The 26,896-nt window shown below is 41.9% G+C and overlaps 1 protein-coding gene and 1 long non-coding RNA gene across 2 annotated transcripts in view; one reads left to right on the top strand and one right to left on the bottom strand.

The window, feature by feature from the left end:
• Positions 1-10,343: 10,343 nt before the first annotated feature.
• LOC148074437 (A disintegrin and metalloproteinase with thrombospondin motifs 20) overlaps positions 10,344-26,896 on the bottom strand; it is a 79,448-nt gene continuing 62,895 nt past the window's right edge. The window contains exons 29-39 of the mRNA XM_087796874.1: positions 17,194-17,355; positions 15,589-15,762; positions 14,831-15,001; positions 14,579-14,767; positions 14,378-14,507; positions 14,198-14,292; positions 14,026-14,120; positions 11,997-12,130; positions 11,830-11,921; positions 11,666-11,770; positions 10,344-11,565 (exon numbers count right to left, since the gene is read on the bottom strand). Coding sequence (XP_087653000.1) covers positions 11,476-11,565; positions 11,666-11,770; positions 11,830-11,921; positions 11,997-12,130; positions 14,026-14,120; positions 14,198-14,292; positions 14,378-14,507; positions 14,579-14,767; positions 14,831-15,001; positions 15,589-15,762; positions 17,194-17,355 — 1,437 coding nt within the window. The 3' untranslated portion in view covers positions 10,344-11,475. The remainder of the gene's footprint in view (positions 11,566-11,665; positions 11,771-11,829; positions 11,922-11,996; positions 12,131-14,025; positions 14,121-14,197; positions 14,293-14,377; positions 14,508-14,578; positions 14,768-14,830; positions 15,002-15,588; positions 15,763-17,193; positions 17,356-26,896) is intronic.
• Positions 19,623-22,674, top strand: LOC148074438 (uncharacterized). The gene is made up of 2 exons (XR_015712081.1): positions 19,623-19,728; positions 22,343-22,674. It is a non-coding gene; the product is annotated as an uncharacterized LOC148074438 (long non-coding RNA).

The raw sequence follows: 26,896 nt of genomic DNA, 5'->3' as shown, positions 1-26,896 counted from the left end.
CTTCAAGAAACATCTGTGTTTGATGATCTACTGACTCCTTCAAGAAACATCTGTGTTTGATGATCTACTGACTCCTTCAAGAAACATCTGTGTTTGATGATCTACTGACTCCTTCAAGAAACATCTGTGTTTTATGATCTACTGACTCCTTCAAGAAACATGTGTTTGATGATCTATTGACTCCTTCAAGAAACATGTGTTTGATGATCTACTGACTCCTTCAAGAAACATCTGTGTTTGATGATCTACTGACTCCTTCAAGAAACATGTGTGTTTGATGATCTACTGACTCCTTCAAGAAACATCTGTGTTTGATGATCTACTGACTCCTTCAAGAAACATCTGTGTTTGATGATCTACTGACTCCTTCAAGAAACATCTGTGTTTGATGATCTACTGACTCCTTCAAGAAACATCTTTGTTTGATGATCTACTGACTCCTTCAAGAAACATCTGTGTTTGATGATCTACTGACTCCTTCAAGAAACATCTGTGTTTGATGATCTACTGACTCCTTCAAGAAACATCTGTGTTTGATGATCTACTGACTCCTTCAAGAAACATCTGTGTTTGATGATCTACTGACTCCTTCAAGAAACATCTGTGTTTGATGATCTACTGACTCCTTCAAGAAACATCTCTGTGTTTGATGATCTACTGACTCCTTCAAGAAACATCTCTGTGTTTGATGATCTACTGACTCATAAAAAAACAAAGTTTAACTCAATGAAATAAATGTTATAAATTCATATTAAAAGCATAGGTTTAATCCACAAATGTTACATTGACTACATCTAGTAGTTTGAGATGTGAAAGAACATGTGCATCAACTCTTGGTTCTGTTGGTTGAACAGAGTCAGTGAAGTCAGAGCTACACGGAACCAGATTAGAGTCAGTTCTGGCTTCACTGGTTTATTAACTTGTTGTTTCCAGACGGTTGATAATTCTATCAAAGTGAACTGAAACTACCAAAAACCGAAGGAGGTGGACGAGCCAAAAATTTGTCGATGATTCAACTCTGCCTCTAGAAAAAAACAAATCTACTATTAAAGGTAAACAACAATGTTTTGATGATGTTTGGGTTCTTCTGCAGGTTCCTTACATATGATGACATCACATGATGGAAGCCCCCGAGGATCATGGGTCGTGACCTGATGCAGTTCATTTGGACGACATTCTTGTCTCTGCTGCTGTTCATTGTGACAAAAGTTGTGCATTATAACTATTTTTCATATAATATATTGTTGGAACTCACTTTTTTTATAGAATTGTTTTTTCATTTTAATATTTTTGTATGTTTTTCATCTTTGTTTTGTATTATCATTTTTCATCGTTTTCGATTGTGTCTTTATCGTGAACTTGTATGTGTTTGTATATTAAGTCAAGTCAAGTTCTTTTATTGTCAAATACACATGTATTAAATACAGCATAAATGAAACTATAGTTTTCTCTGACACACGATGCAAAACATTAAAGACATTAAGCACTTAAAGCAATTAAAGACTAAACTGTTAAAGTCTTAAACAGATATTAATTTTAGACATTCAAGAAAATAAATAAAAATAAATAACCAACAAAATGAAATAAATAATCAACTAATAGACGGATTATAAACAAAAAAACAAGAGTCGATGCACAGATACGAGTTAAAGCAGAGGAGACAGTGATGGTAGGACAGGGAGGGAGTCGAGTCTCCAGACCTGCTGGGAAATTATTGTTAAAATAATAAAAAGAAATTGATGGAAAAAAAAATCCCCAAAACAACTTCTGCTCGACCTCTTTGTTCAGGCACGTGTCATGTGACCCACATCTCTTCCACTCCAGTATCTTTCACCTGCTCTGCGGACACAGTTGTGTAAGTCTCTGCTCGCTGATCCCAAAACCTTTTTTTTTTTCTCCTTCTCTGGAATTTCAAAGGTTTTTCCAGGTCGGCCTCACGGAGGCGGAGCAGGAGCAGCATTCCTCAGGAATCAGCTGGTGATTCTAGCAGACGAACCCGGCGCTCTGTAATAAAGCTGCTCCATCAGACGACCCAGCACCTGATTTAGATCAGACGCAGCAGAAAACTCCCTCTCTCTAATAATCATCCACGTTCCTGCCGAGATCAAACCGCTCGCTAACATTCCCTGCGTCGTGCCAGCGCTCGATTACGAGCGGCAGCAGCCGAATCAGCAGTCTGGAGGTAATGAGCAACTTTTACTGTTACACCAGGAAACATGTGTTTCAAGCACTTTATTACGACGACATGATGTCTCCGGAATAAATCGTTGATCGTCGACATATTCTGTCGTTCATTTCATGCAAGTTGAACCTGCAACCGTGTGGATAGCAACACACACGGTGCAGTGTACTCACGGTATAGTGTACTCACGGTGCAGTGTACACACACGGTGCAGTGTACTCACGGTATAGTGTACTCACGGTGCAGTGTACACACACGGTGCAGTGAACACACACGGTGCAGTGAACACACACGGTGCAGTGTACTCACGGTGCAGAGTACACACGGTGCAGTGTACACACAAGGTGCAGTGTACACACACGGTTCAGTGTACACACACGGTGCAGTGTACAGATGTTTGAGATACAACGATCAGGGCAGGAAGTGCATCACAAAATAAGTTCCAATTGAATCAATACTACTTGACAAAGCTACAGTACAATTATGTTGGTCTTAGAAGCACTAGGTGTGTATGTACTAGTACAGGTTGGAATCCAGTAGTATCTGGAATCCTTCTAGTATGGATTGGAAACCAGTAGTATCTGGAATCCTTGTATCTGGAATCCTTCTAGTACAGATTGGAATCCAGTAGTATCTGGAATCCTTCTAGTATGGATTGGAATCCAGTAGTATCTGGAATCCTTGTATCTGGAATCCTTCTAGTACAGATTGGAATCCAGTAGTATCTGGAATCCTTCTAGTACGGATTGGAATCCAATAGGATCTGGAATCCTTCTAGTACAGATTGGAATCCAGTAGTATCTGGAATCCTTCTAGTACAGATTGGAATCCAGTAGTATCTGGAATCCTTCTAGTATGGATTGGAATCCAATAGGATCTGGAATCCTTCTAGTACAGATTGGAATCCAGTAGTATCTGGAATCCTTCTAGTACAGATTGGAATCCAGATTGGAATCCAGTAGTATCTGGAATCCTTCTAGTACAGATTGGAATACAGATTGGAATCCAGTAGTATCTGGAATCCTTCTAGTACATATTGGAATCCAGTAGTATCTGGAATCCTTCTAGTACAGATTGGAATTCAGTAGTATCTGGAATCCTTCTAGTACAGATTGGAATCCAGTAGTGTCTGGAATCCTTCTAGTACAGATTGGAATCCAGTAGTTTCTGGAATCCTTCTAGTACGGATTGGAATCCAGTAGTATCTGGAATCCTACTAGTACAGATTGGAATCCAGTAGTATCTAGAATCCTTCTAGTACAGATTGGAATCAAGTAGTATCTGGAATCCTACTAGTACGGATTGGAATCCAGTAGTATCTAGAATCCTTCTAGTACAGATTGGAATCAAGTAGTATCTAGAATCCTTCTAGTACAAATTGGAATCCAGTAGTATCTGAAATCCTACTAGTACAGATTGGAATTCCAATCTCTACTGGTAGGATCTGGAATCCTACTGGATTCCAATATGTACTGTGACATGTATATTACCTGACACAGGTTGCAGGAAGTAGGAACTGCACTGAAATTCAGGCAACACAACATTTTACTTGAGCATCTCGCCCGGAGCTAACAAACACTAGGACACGAAGGTCGACCAGATCATTATGTTTCATACAAACAGGGTGATTATCTGGAAGCAGGTCAACGATCCGCCAATGGACATTATTTGGTGGCGTCAGCCCGGACGGGACCTTCGTGTCCGGCTACACCCTGGACAGTTGGGAAGGATGGAAAGTCTTGAGCTTGTGGAGGATGTCGAGGACGTGAACATATTCTCATTCATGATCATTGGAATGATCATCCTGGGATCTTCAATCTGTTTCTGAAAACAAGGAAGATCGCAACCGTGCAAACCGGAGCGAGGGAGGAAGACACTACTACTGTGGTCGGGATGTTGCTCTGACTCCAGACTTCGTGAGATCGTGGCGTTGAGGCGAGCGCACGTAGCCAACATTAGTGAGGATTTGGTGAAAATGAGAACAAAAGTGACCTACAGTATATACCCGTCTGACGTTCTACTGTTGTAACATGTTATGTAGAAATGGTCATACATAATAATCTGTTGAGCCAAAGTGAAACAAGCGCTTATTTGAGATATGATTGTATCTAGGATTTAATTTCTTTACTCCTTCTACTACTACTACTATTTTTGAGGTAATGGAGGCGGGACTAGATCATAGGGGCGGGGCTATATAATGGGGGCGGGACTAGATAATGGGGGCGGGACTAGATAAGCTTCTGTTTCTCCCGCTTTCCCTTCCGGGACATGCATGTAATATGTAAATTACGTTGATGTTTGATGATTTAAACTTTCATGCCCTAAATAAATGTATTCATTTATTCAATCAATCATTCATTCAATCATTCATTTATTCATTAATTAATTCAATCAATCATTCATTCATTTATTCATTCATTTATTAATTCAATCAATCAATCAATCATTCTTTCGTTAATTCATTCATTCATTCAATCAATCAATCAATCATTCGTTCGTAATTCATTCATTCATTCAATCAATCAATCAATCATTCAATCATTAATGAATGAATTCATTCATTCATTCATTCATTCCATGTGAAAGCTCATCCCACTTTGAACAGGAAATCTCGCTCCAGATTAATTCAAATGCACGTGTTGGTCTTTTTCTGATCTTGCCGAACAGATGGAGTCTTGTTATCACCGAGCATCTCTCACAGCAAGACGGTTTTCTTGCGATTATCAGTTCATTAGCATGTGTTACCATTTTCATGTTTTTGTGCCACTGGGAGCGAAGACAGCGACGCCAGCCGAGCAGCAGCTCAGTGGGAGGAAAATCTGAATTCTTGGCAGTTTGGAAGCATCTCATCTCGTCCATGAACATCAATCTAATACAGTGTGAAGGAGTGAGAGGCTGTTACATTTGAGACATCCTGATGCATCTGTTACAATCTTCCCATTATGTCTAAAATAAAGTCCCATATACTGTGTTTGTCTCATCCAGGCTCACCTTCCAACCTCAGAGAAACACCTGAACATAAAGTCACTGTGAGAGGGAAACAATGGTCTACACCTCTGAGAAGGTTCTTCTCACCAGGTGCGAAGGACTATTACTGATACTGACCTGTAATTATCCAGCTCTGCTTAACAGCCTCGGTTTAGTGACTCAACCTCTGTGTCAGCACAAGAAACACAAAGTTACTGTTAACCAGTTAAGTCATGAATGCAGTGAAGATAAACCGTGAGATGGTTGAGTTTTAATGTGACATTAACGGTGGAACTTCATTCCAACTTAATAATTCACGTGGATTTGAACAAACCTTTGACGCTTACAGTAAAATATGGATTTTTTTGGTTTGTTTTGTTGCACATTTTAAACCACCACATATCATAATTCATGCTGTTTGAAAACGTTAAGTTATAAATCGATGGGGACTTTAAGAGTGAACATCTAAACGTGACAACAGAGATTGTTGGTAAAACTCAAACTAAGATTTAAACCTGGAGTCCGTATACGAGATACAAGTATCTTAACTTTATTTTAACTATGTTAATACAAACATGTAGGCATCTTCATTCATTTAAAGGAGGAACCGAGCGCCAAAATATACCTAACAAGAAAAACCAAAGCAACTACTTGACAGAAGACCATTTGAAATAAGTATCACAGTAGTGACCTCTGGCGGGTAAAGACTGTCACTGCAGATGAACTTCAATGCATTTACATTTTCTCGCTTTTTTTTAGGTTTATACTGCATTTTCGTTGACACTTCCTGAGTTAACCAGCATTTTATTGCTAAGGTTTAGATGCCAAAGATAACACCATGTCTACTTGAACATAATTAAACTGAGCTTCGTTAAATCCATTATTTATTCAAATGTATTCAAAGATCTCTCATACTTAAAACGTAATGACAGAAACATTAAATCTCAAACTTACCAGGTTAAACAGGTTTAAACAAGTTACTGACAAACTGACTCGCTGCATTTCGCTGTTTTTGCAGCTTCTCGTTCTTCAACATCACGTGATATTGAGCTCCAAAGCTGATTGGGCAATTGCTGCACATTTCGTTTATCGCCATTATAATATACGAATAATGACAATAATTCAAACATAAGACACAGTATGAATGTAAAAAGTGTAATAAAACAGTGTTAATATTTGACTTCTTATGACGTCATATATAACAGCAAAACACGTGGTTTTTTTATTTACATCGTCAGACAAACTTAGAAATCCCAGACAAAAGGTAATATTTGACTTATTTTATTAGATACTTTTCATTTACATTAGTAGTATGACACGTGTACGATTAGTAACAAAGCACCAGAATTATCCAGTGGCTCAATGAACATATTCCTACATCTTTGGAAACAACGAGGTCAAAGTTCATCCTCCGACTTTGCCCACGTTTGACATTTCAAGTATGAATATTAAAATACAAATATATCATAAGTTACACATCGTCAAGGTTAAAAAAACAAACATGGATTATATCTCTACAAGGGTTTTGGCACACAGTGCATCAAGTTTTCTTTTCTGATACAGACGTGATAGTTTTGTCAACAACATGATTGACAGCACACTGGGCGTTGCTCTTATGATTGACGGCCCAAATTTTCTAGCTGCTCGTTGACTTTCCAAGTCTTTTTTTACATAAACTCAGCTGAGGCGCCGGAGAATATAAACCACAGCACCTGCTGCTTTCCTAACTTTGGTTCAAGCTGGATTGTTAAATTACTGGGCGAGTCGATCAGGAGGAGGAAGAAGAGGCACAACTAGAATTCAGGGTTCGACCAGGAGGCAGGAGAAGAAATTGAGTCTGAAAAAAAAAAGAGCATCCAAGAGTCAGACAGAGTGAGGCGAAGCCAAAGGTGAGACTGAGGCAGTGAGTGAGTCATGTAGAGGAGGCAGAGTGAGTCTTGTAGAGGAGACAGAGTGAGTCTTGTAGAGGAGGCAGAGTGAGTCTTGTAGAGGAGGCAGAGTGAGTCTTGTAGAGGAGGCAGAGTGAGTCTTGTAGAGGAGGCAGAGTGAGTCTTGTAGAGGAGGCAGAGTGAGTCTTGTAGAGGAGGCAGAGTGAGTCTTGTAGAGGAGGCAGAGTGAGTGTTGTAGAGGAGGCAGAGTGAGTCTTGTAGAGGAGGCAGAGTGAGTGTTGTAGAGGAGACAGAGTGAGTCTTGTAGAGGAGGCAGAGTGAGTCTTGTAGAGGAGGCAGAGTGAGTCTTGTAGAGGAGGCAGAGTGAGTGTTGTAGAGGAGGCAGAGTGAGTCTTGTAGAGGAGGCAGAGTGAGTCTTGTAGAGGAGGCAGAGTGAGTGTTGTAGAGGAGGCAGAGTGAGTCTTGTAGAGGAGGCAGAGTGAGTCTTGTAGAGGAGGCAGAGTGAGTCTTGTAGAGGAGACAGAGTGAGTCTTGTAGAGGAGGCAGGGTGAGTCTTGTAGAGGAGGCAGAGTGAGTCTTGTAGAGGAGGCATAGTGAGTCTTGAGGAGGAGACAGAGTGAGTCTTGTAGAGGAGGCAGAGTGAGTCTTGTAGAGGAGGCATAGTGAGTCTTGTAGAGGAGGCAGAGTGAGTCTTGTAGAGGAGGCAGAGTGAGTCTTGTAGAGGAGGCATAGTGAGTCTTGAGGAGGAGACAGAGTGAGTCTTGTAGAGGAGGCAGAGTGAGTCTTGTAGAGGAGGCATAGTGAGTCTTGTAGAGGAGGCATAGTGAGTCTTGAGGAGGAGACAGAGTGAGTCTTGTAGAGGAGGCAGAGTGAGTCTTGTAGAGGAGGCATAGTGAGTCTTGTAGAGGAGGCAGGGTGAGTCTTGTAGAGGAGGCAGAGTGAGTCTTGTAGAGGAGGCATAGTGAGTCTTGAGGAGGAGACAGAGTGAGTCTTGTAGAGGAGGCAGAGTGAGTCTTGTAGAGGAGGCATAGTGAGTCTTGTAGAGGAGGCATAGTGAGTCTTGTAGAGGAGGCATAGTGAGTCTTGAGGAGGAGACAGAGTGAGTCTTGTAGAGGAGACAGAGTGAGTCTTGTAGAGGAGGCAGAGTGAGTCTTGTAGAGGAGGCATAGTGAGTCTTGTAGAGGAGGCATAGTGAGTCTTGTAGAGGAGGCAGAGTGAGTCTTGTAGAGGAGGCAGAGTGAGTCTTGTAGAGGAGGCAGAGTGAGTCTTGTAGAGGAGACAGAGTGAGTCTTGTAGAGGAGGCAGAGTGAGTCTTGTAGAGGAGGCAGAGTGAGTCTTGTAGAGGAGACAGAGTGAGTCTTGTAGAGGAGGCAGGGTGAGTCTTGTAGAGGAGGCATAGTGAGTCTTGTAGAGGAGGCAGAGTGAGTCTTGTAGAGGAGGCAGGGTGAGTCTTGTAGGGGAGACAGAGTGAGTGTTGTAGAGGAGACAGAGTGAGTCTTGTAGAGGAGGCAGGGTGAGTCTTGTAGAGGAGGCATAGTGAGTCTTGTAGAGGAGGCAGAGTGAGTCTTGTAGGGGAGACAGAGTGAGTGTTGTAGAGGAGGCAGAGTGAGTGTTGTAGAGGAGGCAGGGTGAGTCTTGTAGGGGAGACAGAGTGAGTGTTGTAGAGGAGGCAGAGTGAGTGTTGTAGAGGAGGCAGGGTGAGTCTTGTAGGGGAGACAGAGTGAGTGTTGTAGAGGAGGCAGAGTGAGTGTTGTAGAGGAGACAGAGTGAGTCTTGTAGGGGAGACAGAGTGAGTGTTGTAGAGGAGGCAGAGTGAGTGTTGTAGAGGAGACAGAGTGAGTCTTGTAGAGGAGGCAGGGTGAGTGTTGTAGAGGAGACAGAGTGAGTCTTGTAGAGGAGGCAGGGTGAGTCTTGTAGGGGAGACAGAGTGAGTGTTGTAGAGGAGGCAGAGTGAGTGTTGTAGAGGAGGCAGAGTGAGTGTTGTAGAGGAGACAGAGTGAGTCTTGTAGAGGAGACAGAGTGAGTCTTGTAGAGGAGGCAGGGTGAGTCTTGTAGGGGAGACAGAGTGAGTGTTGTAGAGGAGACAGAGTGAGTCTTGTAGAGGAGGCAGAGTGAGTCTTGTAGAGGAGGCAGAGTGAGTCTTGTAGAGGAGGCAGAGTGAGTGTTGTAGAGGAGACAGAGTGAGTCTTGTAGAGGAGGCAGAGTGAGTCTTGTAGAGGAGGCAGAGTGAGTCTTGTAGAGGAGGCAGAGTGAGTCTTGTAGAGGAGGCAGAGTGAGTCTTGTAGAGGAGACAGAGTGAGTCTTGTAGAGGAGACAGAGTGAGTCTTGTAGAGGAGGCAGAGTGAGTCTTGTAGAGGAGGCAGAGTGAGTCTTGTAGAGGAGGCAGAGTGAGTCTTGTAGAGGAGACAGAGTGAGTCTTGTAGAGGAGGCATAGTGAGTCTTGTAGAGGAGGCAGAGTGAGTCTTGTAGGGGAGACAGAGTGAGTGTTGTAGAGGAGGCAGAGTGAGTGTTGTAGAGGAGACAGAGTGAGTCTTGTAGAGGAGGCAGGGTGAGTCTTGTAGAGGAGACAGAGTGAGTCTTGTAGAGGAGGCAGGGTGAGTCTTGTAGAGGAGGCATAGTGAGTCTTGTAGAGGAGGCATAGTGAGTGTTGTAGAGGAGAAAGAGTGAGTCTTGTAGAGGAGGCAGAGTGAGTGTTGAGGAGGAGACAGAGTGAGCCTTGTAGAGGAGGCAGAGTGAGTCTTGTAGAGGAGGCAGAGTGAGTCTTGTAGAGGAGGCATAGTGAGTCTTGTAGAGGAGGCAGAGTGAGTCTTGTAGGGGAGACAGAGTGAGTGTTGTAGAGGAGGCAGAGTGAGTCTTGTAGAGGAGACAGAGTGAGTCTTGTAGAGGAGGCATAGTGAGTCTTGTAGAGGAGGCAGAGTGAGTCTTGTAGAGGAGGCAGAGTGAGTGTTGTAGGGGAGACAGAGTGAGTCTTGTAGAGGAGGCAGAGTGAGTCTTGTAGAGGAGACAGAGTGAGTCTTGTAGAGGAGACAGAGTGAGTCTTGTAGAGGAGAGAGTGAGTCTTGTAGAGGAGGCAGAGTGAGTCTTGTAGAGGAGACAGAGTGAGTGTTGTAGAGGAGACAGAGTGAGTCTTGTAGAGGAGGCAGAGTGAGTCTTGTAGAGGAGGCAGAGTGAGTCTTGTAGAGGAGGCAGAGTGAGTCTTGTAGAGGAGGCAGAGTGAGTCTTGTAGAGGAGGCAGAGTGAGTCTTGTAGAGGAGGCAGAGTGAGTGTTGTAGAGGAGGCAGAGTGAGTCTTGTAGAGGAGGCAGAGTGAGAGGGAAGGTTTTCTAACTTGTTCCATGAACAGATATATTTCTTTCCATCTTTCAAAGTCTTCAGAAATCGTGAGCAGACGAGCTACAGTCACCGTTGAAGGTCAGTCGTTACGAAGCACCAGTGAAACATTACTCGTCGTTTTAAAGTTGAATAACACGCCGACCTCAGAGAAAATATAAACTAATTTGATTCAAATGTCTACACTTGATCAACTGATCGCTCAGAGTAGAGAATAAATATAAAAGTACACAGTAGCGTTGGTGTTAGAGGTAGGGGGCGCTGTTAGCAACAAGGAAACAGTGTTGACCAATAAAACAGTATACATACAAATATAAAAACACAAACGTAAAAAAAATTCCTAATGCAATAAAAATAAAAAACATACACAACTTTACATGATGTCATGATTGTACAACTTTTGCAAAGACGTTCATTTGTAGCTCGATGACGAAAGGTTAGCGCCTGTGTTAGCTTTAACGTTGAAGCTCCACAAAAGTGTGTCGTATGAAAGTGAGTTGCATCTCCCAGAGTTTAACCAGAACATACTGGTTACACCCGGAACAATGAAAGAGTCCATTATTGATTGTTGAGTCGCCCCCTACAGGACACAGACTTCATCTCGCTCACAGACTTCCAGTTTCTAATTTAGTCCCTCGCGAAAAAAAGTCTTCCATAACTCGAGTGGACGTTCATTTGAAAAATAACACATAAATCCTAGGCAGACGCACAACTTTTCACTCAATTGTGTCACAGAAATGGTAAAAAATATGAACACGTTTTAAAAAACAAAAGTAACAGTAAACATGTTTCTCTTTTGTCTTCAGGTGATACAAGAAACATGTCTCGCTTTAATTCTTGCTTTTTTTATGTTTTGATATAAAAAACGTTGTTGTGTAAACATTCTGGCAGGAAGTCGACGACTCAAGGCAGGACGGCGAGGAAAAAAAGGGGTAACAGGATCCTCTGGACTCTTTGGTCACATGACCCCCCACACGAAGTCTCACTTTCATCAGGGACGTTGGACCTTCTCTGCTGGTTCAGGGTCTCACCACGGAGGAAGGAAAAAGCACCACGTTGAGATTTCGGGAGATAAAGTCCTAGACTCCTCGGACGGATGGACGGATCCTCAGTGGACCTGAAGCTGGAGTCCATGGTGAGCCTGAGGGAGACACTTTCCACAGAAGCCACCGCAGCGACCGTAGATCCTCATTCCATCCTGCAGGGGGAGGCAGAGGATGTATGAAGAGAGGGTTGGAGAAGATGAGCGAGAGAAGAGGATGATAGCTTCTTGTGAGGGCACAGTTTGGACTTGATACCTCAGATCTGTGGACTTTGATGGACACGTAGTTCCCCTGTGAAGTCCACTTGGAGGCCGGGGAGATCTGGAATCCGGTCCCTTGAAGGTTAATGCTGAACTGACCCTGCAGGACACAAGAGCGGTGAGTTCGTCTGCGAGTCCAGGTCCACCTGTCGGACTCACCTGTGGACACTTGGCGGCGCTGTAGCAGTCTCCTGCCGTGGCGAAGGGAACCGGTTGACCCAACAGCGTCCTGGAGAAGTGCAGGTCCGTCGCTGAGGTGGACGAGGAAGACGAGGTCATGAGAGGAAGGGGTGAAAAGAAGCGACCTTGACAGCGCGAGGACTCACTCGTGATCCTCAGGGAGCTCAGGTCCACTCGCACCTTGTGGAAGAGAGTGTAGCCTGCGGCGGAGTAGTCGTTCCTGCAGCTGCAGTCCAGAGGACGACTGCCGTTCTCCGGACACTGGAAGGGATTCAGCAACCTGAGGAAGGAGAGCAGAGAGAAGGGGAGTTAGAGAGTGTTTAAGAATTGATGTTGCTTCTCTTAGTGTACTAGAAGTTAGTATCATCAGGATAGTGTACGTACTAACTAGTAACTAATCCTCCACAGATAGTATGTCTCAAACATACTTCTCTTAGTATACTAGAAGTTAGTATCATCAGGATAGTGTACGTACTAACTAGTAACTAATCCTCCACAGATAGTATGTCTCAAATCACATACTTCTCTTAGTATACTAGAAGTTAGTATCATCAGGATAGTGTACGTACTAACTAGTAACTAATCCTCCACAGATAGTATGTCTCAAACATACTTCTCTTAGTATACTAGAAGTAAGTATCATCAGGATAGTGTACGTACTAACTAGTAACTAATCCTCCACAGATAGTATGTCTCAAATCACATACTTCTCTTAGTATACTAGAAGTTAGTATCATCAGGATAGTGTACGTACTAACTAGTAACTAATCCTCCACAGATAGTATGTCTCAAATCACATACTTCTCTTAGTATACTAGAAGTTAGTATCATCAGGATAGTGTACGTACTAACTAGTAACTAATCCTCCACAGATAGTATGTCTCAAACATACTTCTCTTAGTATACTAGAAGTTAGTATGCATCAGGATAGTGTACGTACTAACTAGTAACTAATTCTCCACAGATAGTATGTCTCAAATCAAACTCTGCTGCTACACACTAACAGGAAATGACACGACAGCTTCTCCTTCTACTACTATTTAACGATGATTTCAACCAGCTGTAGGAACACTAGCGCCACCTGCTGGCAGCACGTTTTGCAAGTTTGGCAAAAGAAATAAAGAAAAAATATGAGAATCTAAATATTCGTGAGATATTTAAGCTGGTATCAGCAGCGAAGACGTGTCATTCTTCTACTGCTGCTGAAAATACACTTGTAAGTATATGAATATATATATATATATATATATATATATATATATATATGACGTAACTTCCGTTTACAACGTCACTTAGATGGAGCCATTTAGTGTAGAAAGTGTCCATCGATTCATACTCAGTTTTGTGTGTTTTAGTGACAATTTAGTGTGTATGAAGCACTACATTTACATACTAAGAATTGAGACGCACTTACGCACTAAAAATACTAACTTTGAGTACGCAAGTATGCGATTTCAGACACAGCACTGTAGTCATGCTTGCTGCGACTCACAATGAGCTGGAAGGAAGTTCCCCAGTTAGAGTTTCGTTTCTCGAGAAATGACAGCGTGTGCATTAAGATACAGTGACCTTCAGCGAGATAAGGGAGCTGAACTCATGATGCTGCGCTCACTGACTCGTACAGAAAACAGGTCTTTGCGTCCAGCAACAAATGAACAAACTGTTTGTATTCAAGTGTGTCGTCATCTTAAATAAGGTAAGGTAAGGTAGAACTTTATTGATCCCTCAGGAGGAAATTGTTTTTTTCCAAGCCACAGCAAATACAGCAATTTTTCATAAAAAATAAATCAAAATAAAATAAGAACAATAACAAAGAGAAATAAAGAGAAAGAACAAGATGATACAATCTAAATATGGAATAAAAAGCCAGCAGAGGTTCTTCAGTGGTTTGGGACGAGCCGTGAGAAGCGCCTCCACTCCTTGCTGTTGGTAAAAACTGGATTCTGACTCGGTTTGTTATTCTATCGCTTGTCTCTGTTCTCCATTGTCCGGAGAAAATCCCTGACGGAGAGCGAGGGAGTTAGAGAGAGGAGATGAAAACATTGGAGAGAAGAAGAACCACTGAGAGGAAAGAAGGGGGAGAGTAAGAGAGGCGTGGGTGAGGACCTGACCAGGTCAGAAGAAAGCAGATGAAGAGTCCTAAATCAGAAGAAGTCCAAAAGAGAAGACACTCGCCTGCTTCCAAAAACCTCTGAGAAGTTGTCGGTCTGAGCGCTGCGCAGCGTCAGGTACTCTCGGGGGGAGTCGGTCTGCATGTCCGCGCAGTAGATCTGGAGGAGGAGCGCAGGGGTCAGGGGTCAGGGGTCAGGGGGGAGGAGAGAGGAGGAGGTCACGGCAGGAGACTCACCTGGATGACCCGAGACTTCACCTTCAGGTAGTACTCGCCGTCGGTCCTCACCCGCTGGCTGGCCTGCACCTCCCTGCAGGAGCTGAACGACTGGCCTGGAGAGGGAGGAGCAGAGAAGAGGAGTCACGGTGAGGAGCCACGGGAACCTGGAGGACAGGAGGACATGAAGCAGCGACTCACACTCTCGCTCCTGACACGCCGCCCGGGACTCCGGTCGCTCTGCAGGAGGGCAGAGTTTGGAGGGTTGACCTTTGGGGGTCACGCACTCGACCTGGCGCTCCATGACTCCGGCGCCGCAGCTCAGGGAGCACTGGAGGAGGAGAGCGTGAGAAGAAGGAGAGGACGAGAAGATAGAAGGCACTCCATGTGACGCGTCCTCACTTCGCTCCACGACCCCACTTTCCAGGCGGAGGCGAGCTGGCAGGTCCGGAGGAGGCAGCTCCGAGTGATGGGGGGGCGCGGCGGCGAGCACCCGCCAGAGGGGGGCTCCACTGAAGAGGGAGAGGAAGGGGGCGCCACTGAGCAGGAGACAATCCGCTGCTGGATTCCCACACCACAGCTGGAGGAGCACTACGATGGACAGATCACGAGTCATTGGTCAGCTAGCCGGGGTCAGAGGCTCACGGGTCTCACCTGGGACCACTGCCCGGTCGCCCACCGCCCGGGGCAGGCTGCCGTCGAGCAGGACTGCTGGGACGGAGGTTCAGATGAAGGATCACAGTAGCTGCTCTGGACTTGAGCGCCTTGAGAGTCCACACACTGGAGCTTCCTGCTTCTGCTGGCGAGCCCACAGGTGGCGCTACACTGCATCACGAGACCAGAGTCAGTGACCACATGAGTCCGGTCTAGCAGGGCCTCAACACAACTGGACTATTTCTTCAACGTTCAATGAGTGCCAGCGCCCCCTCCTGGGCTTAAGATGACTTTAACATAAAAGTAGTTTTTATATACTTAATTACTTACTACCTCAGGTTTCTTAATCTTAATCTTTTATCAATATGCTCTTGAATACAACACAGACTTAATCCAACATATACAGATTATTAATCCTTAATTAATATCGTTATTTACAAGTTTTCTTTATTATGATTTGAACGATTTAGAAACTCAAAAATGTCCCTGTGAGTTTCATTTTCCACATCAACTATGGATTTGAAAGTGTTTAAAGAAAATACATAAAAGCTGCTCATGTTCAGGTGTTTTAAACCGGTGCGGTTGGATTTAACAGCAGTTTAACAACTAAAAACGAATTATTTAATGTTTGATTAAAGCTTAACAATGTGAAACTGAATGATCTTCTAACGAACAGGAAAAAAAATCAATTTCAAACCAATTTTCTAACTACAAAAAAAAACTGTGTCTCACACCTTCTCAGTGAACTCGTCACTCACCTCCTCCCACTCTGCAGCCAACCATGAGTAGCGGCGACACTCTGAGGTCTGGCACGCTCGGACCACCTCGGGTCGAGTCGGGGCGTCGCAAAGATCTGCCGCGACCTTCCCGCGTCCTTTCACGCGACAGTAGACGAGTCGCCTCTGAGCTCCAGGTCCACAGGAGGAGGAGCACTTGAGGAGGAGGTCACAGAAGAACCACTGAATGAGATGTTCCACGAGTTCTGTAAGTGCTACTAGCAGCAGTGAAACACTGGATGTATCAGTGGAGGCTAAAGTACCACATCTTACTTCTCACCTTAATCTGTCTGCAACAGCAATGACCGATTAACTAATGGAGAAATTGCTTTTACATACTTAAAAGAACCTTTTTTTTGTTTTCCTGGAGACCTATTTTTGTATTTTTTATACTTTTAATACTGTTTTTCCCCATAGATTTTGGGGTTTTAAGGTGGATAATACAATGTTATTATTATAATTATTAGTTTACATGATTTATTAAATGTGGTTAGGAAAGTTATACCTTGTATAAAAGGATACACAATTCCTCATAATTCAAATATGGACTAGGAGCAAAAAGGAACACAATGTATATGTCACAGTACAGATTGGAATCCAGTAGGATCTGGAATCCAATCTGTACTATTGATATGGGTTAGGGTTAGGGTTTGATATTCCAAATGTCTCCTATTAGAATAGGAGATTTTCCTGGTAGAATTCCCATTTGTACTAGTGCAGATTGGAATTCCAATATTCAGATCCCAGTTCAGTAGTAGGATTCCAATGTGTACTAGTATAGATTAGAATTCACTAGTAGAATCTGGAATCCTACTAGTACAGATTGGAATTCACTAGTAGAATCTGGAATCCTACTAGTACAGATTGGAATTCACTAGTAGAATCTGGAATCCTACTAGTATAGATTAGAATTCACTAGTAGAATCTGGAATCCTACTAGTACAGATTGGAATTCACTAGTAGAATCTGGAATCCTACTAGTATAGATTAGAATTCACTAGTAGAATCTGGAATCCTACTAGTACAGATTGGAATTCACTAGTAGAATCTGGAATCCTACTAGTATAGTTTAGAATTCACTAGTAGAATCTGGAATCCTACTAGTACAGATTGGAATTCCAATATTCAGATCCCAGTTCAGTAGCAGGATTCCTGCATCTCCTAGTAGAGATTGGAATTCCAATCTGTACCCCCTGAGAAAAAAAGTTTTTCTTTAGTAAAAGTTCTTATACTAGATATAAAATAGAAGTTCACTGCATTATAAGAAACAAAATAAAAAACAATAATCTATAGATCCTTAAATGTGACACACACACACAAACTAACAAAAACAGAAACGACTACTATCCTTATTCATCTGCTAATAAGGTTTGTTCTAAAATATTTAACCAACATTGTGACACTAGGTGTCGATGCTGATGACAGCGAAGGCGGCTCCACAGGGAGGTCGACAGATGGTTCTGGTATTTTGAGTCCGTTTCTCAGGCACCATCTTTGACTTTGTTGGATCCAGTTGAACAAATCAAAGTCCAGCTGAACCCAGAACAGCTACAGTGGCCGACGAAAGACGGCGTCACGTCTCCGTACCTCGCTCCACTCGTTGGTCTTCCATGTGGGGCATCGTCCCGCCCTGCAGGAGGCCTGGGTCCGTGGTTTGGGGAGGTGGGCGCAGTGTTCCTCCTCGGTTCGGTTCTGGAGGACGCAGACCACCTCTCGCTGTTTGGTCCCTCGTCCACAGGTGACGGAGCACTGGTGGGAGAAGAAGCTTCGTTAGCGCCTCTTAATAAACCCTAGAAAATGAGAATTATCGCTGCAAGTGTTGGGGGTCAAAGGTCAGAGTTGACAGGAATGTTTGCGGCACGCCGCTTCCTGTCTGCGACTCCATGCCAAGCGAACTCGCCACAAACACACTTCAGCCAAACAACCTCGGAGCTCTTTGTCAAACACTCGCTGACGGAATGCAGCCAAGTATTCCCAGAGTAAACAGAGGAACCGAGAGCAGGACCCAGATCCGACCCGCAGCCAAACATGGACGCCCGCCGACACCCTCATCTGGTACCACTCAGAACGCCGGGGTCGGGCCGAGAGGAGAACAAACAGATGATCTGCTGAAAGCTCAGGATCCATCTGTGAGATGTTCGTCTCCCTCGAGGTCAGACTTAAGTGCTGCTATTTTCTGCCGGTCCAGCCCGGCCCGGGCTCACCCACTTTCATGACCGAGACCTGGTTCTGTTGGAGCCGGTTTTCCACTCCAGATACTCAGGACAACAAGCCATTGTCCTCTAACGACGAACTGTTGCGTAACCTTAGTGAGAGACCGAACCGGAGTCAGCAGTTCTTGGTCAAAGATGCTAAATTTAGCCTCCAGTGATGATTCACGATCGTTCATCAGTTGAACTTTAAGTAAATAAATATAAATATACTGTATATATAAATACATCTTTGTTAGTTTTTAATCAGTTTAAATCTTCCTCATTTTGAGTTAAACAATCTAAAGCGTTCCTTGACGATTATCAACGCTTTCCAACATCAAAACTCATCAGAATCTTTCATGTTATTTGAATAAAAGAGGGATAAACTTTGACAAAAACTGATTGAGTAAAGTAGTACTAGATACTGTATGTGTATAAATACTTCTCTCTCTGCTGCAGTGACGTTTTCAACTTATTACAAAACAACCACTTAAACTAACACAACCATTGTTATTGCATTATCATTACTAGTGTCACAATCAATAACACAATTGTAATTACAATATAATTACTACTAGTGCTACTGCAATTACTACAACCATTGTCCAAACTACTCATGCATCAATACAGCAAATACTTTACTATTGCTGAAACTTGTCATAACCCTGGCAATTACATGATGGTTACTTCTACGGTAACTAATGTGACTGTGGTAATGACATTGTTATAATAATACTGCGTTTTACAAGCCCAGCAATAAAGTTATTATCATCCCTTCTATGGCTAATTCAACTTTAGTAATTACATTGTTATTATTACTTATGCAACAATACATCAATGTTTATTGCACTACTGCTGCAACTAATAAAAGCCTGGAAATGTTCTACTCTAACTAACACAACTGTGGTAATAACATGGTAATTACCATTTCCACAGCTCATCATAGCGTAGTACTACAGCTACTGGAACTGCAGTAAGTACATTGTCATAACTACTACCATAACAAAACATCAATGTTCATTATATGATCATGACTGCTACAGCAATTCATACAACCTTTGTGAATTAACTTGTATTACTGCTACTACAAGTACTGAGGTAATAATAACTAATACTGCAACAACTCTAATAACAATTGTGGTTAATACTACCTTAGGTATACTATGAGTTGTGTGTCACCATGAAAATGAGCTACACATCAGTTCAAAACTACATCAGGGACTCACACAAAACTCTATTAAAACCTATAAATCTATCAAGGAGAAGTCGCCGTGAGAAGTACTACTTATAGTTATTACTTTCATAGTAGCAGCTGAAGTATGACGACGGTCACATGACGTGCCACATGTATGAATACTTGTGGAAGCCAGTGTAATTGCTGAGGCATGTTGGAGCAGAGCTTCAGAGCTTCAGAGCTTCAGAGCCTCAGAGCTTCAGAGCCTCAGAGCTTCAGAGCTTCAGAGCCTCAGAGCCTCAGAGCCTCAGAGCTTCAGAGCTTCAGAGCTTCAGAGCCTCAGAGCTTCAGAGCCTCAGAGCTTCAGAGCTTCAGAGCCTCAGAGCCTCAGAGCCTCAGAGCCTCAGAGCCTCAGAGCCTCAGAGCCTCAGAGCTTCAGAGCTTCAGAGCCTCAGAGCTTCAGAGCTTCTGAGCTTCAGAGCCTCAGAGCTTCAGAGCTTCTGAGCTTCAGAGCTTCAGAGCTTCAAAGCCAAAGACACTTCCACACAAACGCCTCCCTCTCTGCGACCGGGCGGGGGGGCAGGACGGCGACTCCTCCCCCTCCTCCTGGAGCAGCTCTCGCACAAGCTACACTTCCTCGCTGGAGTCGTTTGGACCTCATCACCTCCTCGGCGGACCAGAACCGGAGACCACAACCCGACTCGGGGCCGTGGGACCAGCACAGTTGGACCAGGAGCGCCGGAGGGCGTCACTGAGGTACGACCACTTATTGTCTCACTCTTTCTCACTCTCTCAGGTGAAACTTGAACTGAAGCTTTGACTCTGGATTGTGTCGGGACAGAATAAAGTGGGTCAAGGTCAAGTCAGAACCTTCAGTACTTGAAGGTTCCAGTGAGAGGCCGCGCTTGATAGTACTTCAAACCATGGAATGATACGCTGTAGAAGTTGTTTGTAGTATTAGAAGTAGTAGTTTTTCTACTGAGTTTGTTAAAGAAGTTTAGTTTAAGGGATAAAAAATATGTTTTATTAGTTGTAGTTTAATATATGAATATATAGACCTGTTGTAATAATACATATCTTCAAAGCAAGTACTATTACAAGCAGAAATTGTGGAAGCAATTATAGAAGTCGTTTTTGAACATATGAAAGTTGAAATAGAAGTTGAAGGGGAGATAGATTTGTTAGGTTTTGGTTTAACTAGTGGTAGTAATGAAAGTTTGTTTTGTGTTCTATTAACTTTCATTTACCCTTGACACGTATTTTATAGGAAGAGTAGTAAAACATTTTACTAGTGAAAGACAATAGTAGATTTTACATTTGTCTTGCAAGTAAAAAACTTTTCACAGAACTTTCGGTATGGTTTAAAACAGAAGTACATCATAGTATTGTTGTAATTAATATGAGGACAAAACCTTAAACCTTATCTCAGGGTCAAGGTGACCCGGAGGGACTTCTGGTTGTAGTCAAACACAAAAGTTACTTGTCGTTACTTATTGTGGTTGTAGTTGATATATTCCAGGTCAGGATAAGTAATATGGCATTAGTATAACTACCACTCTTGTTGTTCTCAGTATTATCTTGATCTTTAAAGTATGTACTTTTTTGAGTATTGTTTTGATTGTCTAAGCGCTTTGTGACCCTGGTCTCGAAAAGCGCTATATAAATAAATATTACTTACTATATTACTTACTCTAACTAATAATTAGTATTTTTAGTGTGTAGCATAGAGTGGTACTGTGTTGTAGTAATGGTATCAAAATGATTGGAAATATTAATAATACCAGTTGAAGTAGTATTGGTATTAAACATTGCTGCATAATAAGTATCACAGGTATCAGTGGTAATAGTTGTAGCAGTAGTCCTAATAGAATCAATAGTAATAACATTATTCTAATTATTATTCTAATAATAGTTTGTTAATAATTAATAGAAGTAGTAATCATATCAGTATTAGAAGCAGTGCTAGTAGAAATACAATTATTATTAGCAGTACTAGAAGTAAAAATTGTAACAGCAGCAGCCGTAGTGGTAATAGTATTATTATACATATATTTATATAATTATAACAATTATACTATATTTATTATAGTAGTAGTAGTAGTAGTAGGGGTACTAGAATATATAGCAGCAGCAGTCGTAGTACTAGTGTTATTTATTAGTTGTAGAAGTAGTAGAAATAGCAGCAGCATTAGTAGTAAAAATAATAGTAATGGTTATAATTATAGAAGAAGTATTATTTGTATTACTTTTGAAAGAGGTGATGAGTGATTACAGCACATGGTAGACTTTGATAGTACAAACCGAGAACAACCGCCGGGCCCGTGTGTGTGTGTGTGTGTGTGTGTGCATGTGTGTGTGTGTGTGTGTGTGTGTGTGTGTGTGTGTGTGTGTGTGTGTGTGTGTGTGTGCGTGTGTGTGTGTTGTGTTGTGGACACATGTTGTGTAACATGCGCTCCTTCTAATCCAGCACCATCTGACACGATGAAGACTCGTCACTATGTTCCTCTGACACGAGTCTGGACTCGAGCAGGAATGTTGTCGACGACGGAGCTGCTGCTGCAGATGAGCTCTTAACCCTTTCATGTCTGCTGAGGTTCTGTCGACTCGTCCCAGACTCCTGTGCGAGCTCTGAAGGTTCTGTCGACTCCTGCCAGACTCCTGTACGAGCTCTGAAGGTTCTGTCGATGCTAACCAATATTTACAGGATGTTCTAGTCATAGTTGCTTCTTCTTGACCAGAGACATTCCTGAGCCAGAGTGTGATACAAGAACATATTCTTAATGTTTCAAGCAGAGAAAACATTGTTGTTGTTTTAAAAATGCTTATACGATAAAATCATTTCATTTTTTTAATTACAGTCAACAACTATAAACAGCTTTTGTTCGTGTTTGTGTTGCACTTAAAAGTCCTTCATAGCTATGACTGAGGACGAGAGGATACAGTCGACTCCAGCAGCTAACACAAACCCTCTTGATCTCTCTTCAACTACTAGTCAAGTCCCAAAAACATCATATTGTACAACAAGTTGTTTTCTGATTATTAACAAATCTATTGAACCAGAGTGAAGCACAAACATATGAATGATAAAACTTCTACGATCAGATGCAGAACAAAACCAACTTCATCAACTTCAATGTTCATCTCTGAACTAACAGAAACATGTCGTCAACTTTTGAGTTCAAACACACAAACTAACCAACGTAGAACATAAAGCCTTCTGGCTCAGCTCTTTTCAATCGTCAGTTGTACTGATGGAAAAATAAAAAAACACAACAAGCACTCGACGAATGGACGACAAGAGCATGAACGTCGTCACAGAAACTGACATTTTAAAGAATATCTCAGTCAAATAATGTCTTTTCTCTCACAGAGTCACGGCGACGAGCCTCGATTCTGGGAAGAAACCCGAGTCCGATGATGTCACGGCGAGCGAGCGCGACGGCGTCCGACAGTGTGTAGATGCTAGAGGTGTGTTTAGTTTGTGCATGTGGCTTCGATTTGAGCGATGAGCACCGGTGTGCGCCCCCTGCTGGAAGAAGCCTGCACAGGAAACTGTATGTTTTTATTAGAAATGAGTGTTTGATACACACACACACACACACACACACACACACACACACACACACACACACACACACACACACACACACACACACACACACACACTGATCTTGACTGTGCAATAAAGCAATACTTGTGTTGTCTCGTGTGTTTAATGAGCTGCTCTTGGAGTTGAAGACGATATTTAACAAGAAAACCAGATGTTAGGATTAATTCTCTTAATACGCTGTTTATAAAACATGGCAGATTAAAGGCTGCTAAATACTCATTTATAAAAGTTACATTTACATTATCCTTATATGAAATGTATTCTCTGGAAATAAGCAAAACGACTCTTCGAGCTCGTTCTATTTACAGTTTGTGTAGTAGCTTTTGTGGCGGCAGTCACTGAAAAACACATCATTTGAACTAACTAACCATACATATACAATTTATCCGTAGTACTTGTCCAGTAGGTAGTTTTTAATCCACCAGGTGAACAAAGAGTTGAGGTAAGTAAGTAAGTAAGTAAGTAATTTTAATTTATAAACAATCAAAACAATACTCAATAAAGTATATACTTTAAAGATCAAGATAAAACTGATAACACAACAGGAGTTCCAGAAAATCAAGGAAAAGCCTGAACAAATAAAAACGTCTTAAGATGTTTCTTGAAGGTACAAGGTTAGCGTAAGTGTAGATGCTAATGCTATAAACATTAGCCGCTACTACTATTACAGAATCTTTACGATCGCTAGTGACTACGTACAAAAATGCTACAGAACAATGTTGACGCGGCGATGTCATGTTAGCTTTAAATGCTAAAACAAAGCTGCTATCATAACTGCTACATATGTAACCAGTGTATAACTTTACTAGCAATTTAAAGCTAAATTGGAATCTCCAGAGATAATGGCACATATTGCCTTGAATCCCAAAGTTTAAAAATGTTATTTCTACCTCGTGTCGTTGAGGCTTCAATACAAACTATAAACACAGTTTATCACCTGATTGTGGCATTAAATATACCGTTGTGCGATTTAACGATTTACTTTTAAATTACGGCTATTTAATGTTAAATTGCAAATATGTTTTCACTAAAATAGTAAAGATAATGCCAATATAACGAGTGTGTAAAATCCTGTCTACTTTAAGGTCACAACAAAGGAGTTTCTTTAACCATAAAATAACAAAAATGTATATATTTTTAAACCTTTTGATACGTGATAATATTTTATGCTATATTAAGTGTTATGGAATCACAGACGCATCCATTGCCAGCAAACATGTCAAAATACATGTAAACAGAATATATATTTTTGGCATTATATACTTAGTAGGTTTAATGGGTTTAAGGTCTTTATCATGGATCTAGAGTTACGAGGCTCCAACACATGATATGAACTGTTCGGGGCCATTATTGATAAGTTATATATAAGTTATAAACATCTTTTGTTGGGTATCGACTGCAGAGCTATCGCTATCTTAACGTTGATAATAGCAACATAACAGTCATGGTACATTGTTAAGTCGCAGTAAAATCGCAGTAGACGATGTAATAAATAATTGATTAAATATAAATAAAAAATGCTCATTGGTACAGTTGGTCCTAAAGCTTGATCTTACAATCGTTAATAACAACCGAGAGGATCTTCTGTAGAATTAAATAATCACTGTGATCGTCTCTGATTGGCTCTCGGTTGATCATGTGATTGGAAGGATTCCTTCACACACGATGTTTTGAGTCACAGTGCGATCCAAGAGTCAACAGATGTATAATTCCACCTCGCAGAAGATAAACGTGACTAACGCTGCTTGAGCTTCTCGACATCTGTTCCTGAACTCACGGCGTTATTATCGCAGGCAAAGTTGTGGGAGGAGCTGAAGGTCCATTAGCTCGATGGTGACCAGATGTTTGGTTTGGACCAGATCACACACAAGATTTGAACTCCTGATGTTGGTGGGTTTTGAGCGAGGGGGTTTGAGTCCCTGACGGGGGGGTGTTGGTGACTTCTTGGTACGCCTCAAATAAAACATCTAAAATACTCTTGAAGTGAATATTTATATTATTCCTGTGTTTACAGAGGCAAACGTAATTTTGTTGTCTTTGACGATCTTCTAGGAACTATGATGACGCTTTGTTGAGTTGTGATAATGCAAGAACCAGGGGTCTCGTGTACTAAGGGGTTCTACGCACAAAAAAACGTGCTGAGCCACCTTTCACGTCAAAGTTCATACGTATTAATACTGAAAACAGCGGTAAAAAGTACACAATTCCCGAAAGGTGTGTAGTTTGTGTACGCCTGGATCAGCTGCTCAGATAGACTCACTAGTCGAGTTGAGATGTTCACATCAGTTACATTAACCATCAATATTTTATAATTAATATTTTAATCCACTATTTTACGTTATTCAGAAAATAAATTGAAGGAATTATGAGCTTGTTTTTATAATATAACAAAGAAAATTATTCTGATGCTTCAAGTCAACAAAAGTCATGAAGATCGATCTCTTTGAAAAACACTGTATATATATAAATACTGTAAATACACTGTTACATGATTTGTTCATTTGTCATTTGTATGTTTTTATCTTATAAATGTAATAAGAACTCGTGTGTGTGTGTGTGTGTGTGTGTGTGTGTGTGTGTTGCAGTTGCTTCACAAATTTATATGAAACTCAGACGATCAAATCATCTTCATCATCAATACTCTTTAATTTACTGATTTAAACTTTTATTCTTGTTAAACTCAATGTGAGACGTTTCAAATAAGCCCCTGATCGTCTGTAAATAAAGTATTTGCATTAATAAGTGTATATAAAATATAAACATTTACACCAGAGCTCGTCTGTACTATTTAAATGTAAGTATGTTCATGTCATGTTTAAATGAACGAATATAAACAGTTAATACAGTTTATAATCATGTTTTCGTTTGTTTGTTCTGATCGTGGAGAGAAAAATACGACTTCATTTAAATATGATTTAAATATGTAAATGAGTGGAAAGGGACGAACAAGTCTGTGATTAATTCTACGTTGATCGGGATGTAGAAGGAAAAGTGACTAAATTCATACATGTGAATATTTTTGTGCTTCACCATCTTCTGGATGTAAGTTTCCATACATATTTAGTAGAAGATCTAGAACTTCTAAGTACATGAGGCTCCTGGACTCAGGTACGGAGACAGTGGTTCCCTCCAAATACTCAGGTACCATGTACACCCCTCTCCACAGGCAGTCCACACCCTCAGAAACAGGGTCTCACTCGGGCCAGTTGAACCTCATGTTTCTGACTGAGACTCAACATGGTGTTTCAAACATCTGATCAGTTATTGACACACAACACAAATAGCACAGATTTTTTTCTTCTTTAATAAACTTTACAAAGTGACGCGACAGCATGTTGTCCGACTCGTATAAATAACAAACGTAGAACAACAGACCACAGGAGACAACAGACATAAAAGAGTCACAGTTGAGTTCAGCACGTGTGTGAATGAGCGCCCCCTAGAGGCCTCGCCTGAACCTGCACCCTAACCTCTGACGGTCGAACATAGCTGCCAACGTTTAACGTGTCGCATGATGATGACATCATCAGCTGTTACCGTGACGTTAATGGCTTTTAACAGTTATAGCTGTTTATAGGGACCAACATTAGGTGGCGCTGTTTAAAGCTAAACCGTTGTTTGAAATAGATATATATGGAGGCGTCTAGGAATGCTAACTGTTTTGATGTTAGCAGGCTAGGTGTAAACATGCTAGTTAGCATAAGTTGGTTCGTAGTAACCAGGAGACAACACAACGAGCTAATGTGTATGAAGCAGAAGAAGAAGAAGAAGAAGAAGAAGCGATCTGTGTCACAGATGACGGTGTGGGTACAATATCGACCCCCCTACAATATTGTCCCCCCTACAATATCGTTCCCCCCTACAATATCGTCCCCCCTACAATATCGTCCCCCCTACAATATCGTTCCCCCCTACAATATCGTCCCCCCTACAATATCGTCCCCCCTACAATATCGTTCCCCCCTACAATATTGTCCCCCCTACAATATCGTCCCCCCTACAATATCGTCCCCCACTTCCTACGTGATGACGTCACTCGCTGCATATGCAAACGTCTCTTTAAAATATTTTCTATGTGTTAAATAAACGTCAACAGAACGTTTACATGATACTTTTTACCTCATAAAACATTTATATTGACAAGAAGACGATCTTCGTCAACATCATCACTTTCTTTCATTTCCTGCTCTGACGATCATGTGACTTTGACACCAACAGGAAGTGCTACATGTGACGTAAGACGGAAGTGGGGGGGACCGAAATTGTAGGGGGGACCGGAATTGTAGGGGAGACTGATATTGTAGGGGGGACCGA

The sequence above is a fragment of the Callionymus lyra genome, chromosome 8 (genome assembly GCF_982586985.1).
Source record: "Callionymus lyra chromosome 8, fCalLyr1.hap1.1, whole genome shotgun sequence".
In the NCBI taxonomy this organism is placed as follows: domain Eukaryota; kingdom Metazoa; phylum Chordata; class Actinopteri; order Syngnathiformes; family Callionymidae; genus Callionymus; species Callionymus lyra.
Note: the sequence above shows the minus strand (reverse complement) of the source record. Positions and strands in the feature narration are given on the sequence as shown.